Source organism: Salvia splendens, chromosome 7 (assembly GCF_004379255.2).
Source record: "Salvia splendens isolate huo1 chromosome 7, SspV2, whole genome shotgun sequence".
NCBI classification, from domain to species: Eukaryota; Viridiplantae; Streptophyta; class Magnoliopsida; order Lamiales; family Lamiaceae; genus Salvia; species Salvia splendens.
The window spans coordinates 17,994,391-18,000,465 of record NC_056038.1 but is presented as its reverse complement, the minus strand read 5'-3'; the positions used below and the strand labels follow the sequence as shown (position 1 = coordinate 18,000,465).

Sequence of the window (6,075 nt, the reverse complement as noted above, 5' to 3'; positions counted from 1 at the left end):
TTTCTCAGTGAAATTTTAACCCTTCTTTACTTTTTAATTCTCAATACTATATTTACACCTATAAATATCCTTTCATCCAAATCCCCTTTACACCTCTTTCACCTCCATTCACATCTTCAATATGTTTCTTTCTATACAAGTATGAATCTCAATAATGAGAGCAATTCATCCCGAAAGAATGTTAACAACGTTATTGATTTGGTACAAGGAGGATCGAAAATAAGCATTCGTCAACACTCTGATATGACAAGGCTTCTCCAAAAAGCGAGAAATCAGTCATTACAACTCTACAGACTAAACTCCACCATCCTCCCTCACTCCCCCACTCTGTAAAAATTCAAAATATCAAAATTAACAAAACTAGAAAACAGAGACAGAGGATTAAAAGAAAGAGATCCCCTCACAACATGAAGAGTTATGTCAGTTGGTATGTATCTAAGGTGACTGACATTTTGGCATCATCAAAGGTCTGCAGTGAATGTGGTTTCGGGAAGTGTGCATTATAATTAGATTATGCACTTTATCGCTTCCAATAAATCCACGTACAAAAGAACTAGTGAATGTTTATCACACTTGAATTGCAAATTAGTCATCTTAGTTAGTTACTTATACAAACTTCCATAGACATCAATGGTTTAAAAATCATGAGCGGCTAGGGTGTGCAGGAAAGCAGATAAGCAGTTCAGACCAAAGGCTGATTCAACTAAGGTAGGTAAAAAAAGTTGCCTCCATAGATCTCAACAAGACTTACATTTTTCCTCATTAACAAATCGAGTTTACAAGTGACGGACTGTAGCCATGAACATTTTTCACATTAAAAAACAGACAGCCAAATCCAAACAACAACATCCAAAGCAGACAGAATTGAATGAGTATGATATGAGAGATTAACAATATCAATTCTGAAATCACTATGAATCCAAGTCGAGATCATAACTATTAATCTGACGCTACTAACTTTGTTAAAGTAAGCTAACAATATCTTAGTTTAAAGCTCACAAACTCTATAGCAATATGCTATGAACTAAGATAATTTGAGAAGCGTATGAGCTCACCTAAAGCTGTGATTCAAATGTGCCCGCTAGTAAAAAAAAATTCTTTGGATTTCCTGCCCAGGAGAAGACTATTGAATCCACATAATTCTTATTTCATTCATAGCACAAACAAATGAATAATTAAACGGCTATCTTTCTAAATAGAAACATACTTGCAACACCTTTTGGCTCAACAGACATATCCTAGACATTCTTGTTAGTAGCTTTTCATGTTTATGGAGAGCACATAGCAGAAAAATAACAAAATGAACAAAAGAGCTTCAACATATCGCTTTATGATTGTACATTAACAACACAAGCAAATTCGTGTTACACCTTAAACACACAAGTATATCATCTCATTAGAACTGAACTAAGGATCAAGACTAACAACTCATAAGCATATATCATCACAACATATTCAACAACACCAAAACTTCTGAACAATAACAATTCAATCTCATCATGTGCCGCAAAATCAGAACCCTCGGGCCTCGACAAAGGCACACACAAGACTACAAGCAACCCTACAAAAAATAGCATGAATATATATTGTATTGTATCGCAGTTTGTTTAAGCTGCACATTGAAATTATTGACCAGTCTCATAAATACAAACCAATGCAAGTTCTGCTTTTTACCAACACCAAATAGAACAGAGTGTGAAAATTGTAATTCATCATAACCATTTCACTACCACCATACCTGAACTGAGCTCATGAAAAAGCATTTTGAGGCGATGACCTTGAAGCCATACTAGCAACCTGAGCCTGCATTTGGACAGCTCTGACCTTGGTAGCTGTGGCGCGATGAAAGAACTGCTCACGAGATAAAAGCCTCACACTCCTCAAGTACTGATCAAACGGAATAGCCCCTTCCTGCACGGCCTTATCCAACGCATATATGGTATCCTCCACCGCCATATCAGAGGCTGTGCAGTCCAACATCTGCTTCGACAATACATCACACGGCTCGAAGGCCTCATCCCAATCGACATGGTCAGCCTTATTCCCGTCCAATTTCCCTTGGTTATCCCTCAACCATCCCTCGAGAACATCCGTATTCATCAAAACCATCTGCAGCTGCTGCTCCAACGCCTCCTTCTCATCCTGCATCTCCTTAACCCCTTTCCTGAGCTCCTCCTCGCGGCGCCGCAGCACTGCCTGAGCGCCGAACGCGCCCTCCATCTGCCCCTCGCTCCCCTTCCTCATCTCCCGAATATCGCCGTTCAAATCCGCGATGAGCTTGTTGATCGCGTTTTTCTTATACACCTCGGCGGGATCCTCCATCCTGCCGCTCCCGTAGGGCGGCGGAGGTGTTGGAGAAGGAGAATATTCCCTGGGAGGAATCGCCGGGGAGGAATTGACGGAGGCATAGGCGGGATTTAAATTAGGGGAAGGGGTAGGGGTAGGGGTAGAAGGCTTGCGCTGGGAATAAAGGGGAGGGTCGCGGGCGAAGAAGTGGGCGAGATTGCGGGCCAATTCGAGCAAATTGGAGGAGGGGAAGAGCCAGGAGTGGAGGTAGGGGATGGAAACGACGCCGTTGGGGGAGACGAAGGGGTGGGGGCGCTTGATGATCATGTCGCGGGTGGGATTGACGAAGACGAGGGGGGCGTGGCGGGGGTAGGACTCCATGAGCCAGATGAGGACGGGGATGTTGTAGGTGACGCCCTGGAAGGACATGGGGACGGTGCCGTCGGCCTGGAGGAGGTTGACGGCGCGGCCGTCGTTGTGGGTGAAGACGGCGGTCTTGGGCTGCAGAGAGGGGTAAGCCTCCACAAGGTGCATCAGGTGCTGCCGGATGTGCCACTTCATGTCCTCGGCATAGGGAAGCGCCGCCGGCCCCCGCTGCGAGAGCACGCTGTTCAGGAACTGTTGCGTGTATTGCGCCATTTCTCGATCTCAATTTCGCGACCTCAATTTCTTCTAGATCTCAATTTGTTCTAGATCTCAATTTCTCGATCACCTTCAACCTCGAGCTCAATTGGGATTTCTTAATTAACTTAACTTTCCCAATACCCTAATTTGAGTCCACCTTGTTCAATTCCTTGCAAACCTATGCAGCTTGGTTATACAACACGAAGCTTGAGAGCATCTCCAATAGTTCTGGACATGCAATAGCCCTCCTATAGCCTTCCCATTGTCACATCATCTGCACCAAAATCCTCCTGCCACATCATCTGGACATATAACTGGACATGCATTAGCCCTTCCATAGCCTATCCACATCACTAATAAAAATTATATAATTTAATTTACAATCGTAGCAACATACGGAATTTAATTTACGAGACAAATACAAGAAAAATTGAATAATAATATTAAAATTTATAAAAAAGTACAATAATTTATAAAAAAGTACATTAATTTAAAAAAAATACCAAAATTAAAAAGTACAAAAAAATACATAAAAAATCACTCCTCGCCGCCGTCCTCGCCTCCATCATCGCCCAACCCTTCGTCGTCGCCGTCGCCGCCTCCGTCGCCCCCAACGCCGCCGCTACTCCTGTCAGTATCCCTCTGAAACCCCTCCAATTCTTCACGCATGCTCCGGAGCAATACGCGAATATAAGTCTTCTCCTTGGGGTCCACCGCCGTCCGGAAGTCGGCTAAGGTCTTCACCATTTGAGCGCGCGTTTGTTGACGCGCGAAGAATTTGAGCTCATCGATGGACCTGCCGAGGGGGATGCCGACTGGACCTCCTGGGAACTCGGGGTGCCCCCCCTCGCTTCCCGTTGCGCCCGCCTTTGGCCAACCGGGCGAGGTCGGCGACCGAACAAACAAGGAGTCGGGAGCTCCTAGGCCGTCTCGGGGAGGTCGTGGGAACCACCGCTGCTGCCGCTATACTCACCGGTATAGTTCGGTTTCTGCTTCTTCGGCCAGCCAGCCTCGACACCTGCCCGGAATTTCTCCGACTCGTGGAGCACACGGTAGGAGGTACAGTAGGTGAAGTCGTAGTACTTCCCGGGATCCGGGTAGGCTCTCTCTGCAATCCTCCAGCAGTACTCCTCTGTTTGGCAACTGGTCCGCATGCGGAGGGCGTTGGCGTACAAACCCGAAAATCAAGAGACGGCAGACCTGATTCGGTCCCAGTATTTCCGGCACTCCTCCCCGGTGCGCGGTCTCCCTTCAGGGCAAAATGCCCTACAGGCTGCGGCTACCTTGGCCCACAAGTTGACGATCCTCTGGTTGTTCGAAACGAGAGGATCATCGCAGACACTCACCCACGCCTTGGCCATCGCAACGTTCTCCGCGTTCGTCCACTTCCTCCGGACCCCGCTATCCTCAACCGGCTGCGACGACTCGCCGACCTTCTTGGCCTTGCCCTTCTTCTTAGGGGCGCTCTGACCCCGCCCTACTCCCCGGCTTGGAATGGGGGTTTCCGGAACCTCGTTAATATCTAAACCCAACTCCTCTAAGGAGAAGCTCTCAAACGGCGTGTACTGTGCATCCGTTGGGGTCGATGTGTGCGAAGAACCGGTGGAAAAATCAAAAGCCGGCCGATAGACGTTTTCCCCCCCGGGTGTCCCCTGCGGCGGTGGCATCATCTGCTGCGTCGGTGGCTGCATCCCGGGTGCCCATCCCGGCATCATCTGCATAGGGGGTTGCATCGGCGGTACCCCCTGCCAAGCCGGCAAACTTCCCCCGGCGACCATCGGTGGCATCATCTGCTGCCACGGCCACGGGTACATGTTGTAGTACCCGGTCATCGGAGGCCAACCACCTCCCACGGGAGCCGGGGGAGTCTGAGACCCTCCCCCGGGAGTCAGGGGAACCTGAGACCCGGTCGTCACTGGAGTACCTTCGTAGTTGTTCTCCATTTCTTGTTGTTGATCTTGTACAGAAATTAAGATAGAGAGGGTACTCGTTAATACAAGTGGTGCGAATGAAAATGACGTCCAAAGCGTGTATATATAGTGTTTCGAAAAATTAAAAAAAAATAAAATTCTGACGCCGGTTTGTCGCCGATTCGGGGCCTACAATGGCGCCGTGAGAGTCGGCGTCAGAATCGGCGTCAGTCCAAGAATCGGCGTCAGTCCAAGAAATGACGCCGGTTTCGCTGACGTCGGCTGCAATGGTTCGACGTCAGCACCGGCGTCCGCGAAAAATCGGCGTGCCTACGCTGACGCCGCCATTGGAGATGCTCTTACTCTAATTTTCACCAGCCATCATATTTTTACCATTAGCATAAACAATAGGACGCCCAAGCCAATAGCTTAGCACTAAGACCAACCAAAAACACCTCCCGCCATATTATTAGAGCATTTATAATGGCGGCGAGCGGACCGGCTAGCCAATTTCTGGCGCTGGTAGGTCTGCTCGCCGAACCATTGCAGCAGGCGAGCGCCAAATCGGAGAGCGCACGCCGATTCCCGGGCGCTGGCCGATCGGCTGGCCGCCATTGCAGGCTCCCGATTGGTGAGCGATCGGCCAACCGATTTTTTATTTATTTATTTAATTTTCGAAACACTATATATACGCGATTTGCATATCATTTTCATTCGCACCACTTGTTTTAACGAGTTTTCTCTCTATCTTAATTTATGTACAAGAGCAACAACGCAAAATGGAGCACAACAACGAGTCTACTCCAGTGACGAGCGGGTCTCAAACTCCCATGGTACCCATGGGAAGTGGATGGGGTCCGATGGCCGGGTACTACAACATGTACCCTTGGCAGCATATGATGCCCGGGATGGCATCCGGGGGTAGTATGCCGGGATGGAAGGGGATGCAGGGCGGACCGGCGATGTCGGGTGGGCAGGGGGTACCCGGGATGCAGATGATGCCGGGGTGGCAGCCGGGGATGCATGGGACGCCGAGGGGGGCAACGTCTATCGCCCCAGTTTTGATTTTTTGACTGCTTCTTCGCACACATCGGAGACGTAGTTCACTGGGTGTGATACTTTCTCCTTAGAGGAGTTGGGGATAGATCTCGGGGATGCGGACACTCCCGTTCAAACAGGGGGAGTAGGGCGGGGTCGGGGCGCGCCAAAGAAGAAGAAGAGCAAGGGCAAGAGGGTGGTCGATGAGTCGTCGCAG

The 6,075-nt window shown here is 48.8% G+C and overlaps 1 protein-coding gene across 3 annotated transcripts; it reads right to left on the bottom strand.

Moving 5' to 3' along the window:
* On the bottom strand, window positions 1–3,088 carry LOC121810952 (protein ELC-like). Of its 3 annotated transcripts, none has more exons than XM_042211698.1 (2): window positions 1,739–3,088; window positions 1–1,561 (listed from the first exon to the last, which is right to left on the bottom strand). In XM_042211698.1, the coding sequence occupies exon 1, from the start codon at window positions 2,923–2,925 to the stop codon at window positions 1,750–1,752; it is 1,176 nt and encodes a 391-aa protein (XP_042067632.1). In that variant the 5' UTR covers window positions 2,926–3,088; the 3' UTR covers window positions 1–1,561; window positions 1,739–1,749. The 3 variants fall into 3 exon arrangements, with proteins under 3 accessions (XP_042067632.1, XP_042067634.1, XP_042067633.1); XM_042211700.1 differs by having other exon boundaries at window positions 1–1,108; XM_042211699.1 differs by having other exon boundaries at window positions 1–327.
* Window positions 3,089–6,075: the final 2,987 nt, after the last annotated feature.

Bases quoted from the DNA above. Each gene is read 5' to 3' on its own strand.
- LOC121810952 (XM_042211698.1), bottom strand. From the start codon at position 2,925: ATGGCGCAATACACGCAACAGTTCCTGAACAGCGTGCTCTCGCAGCGG.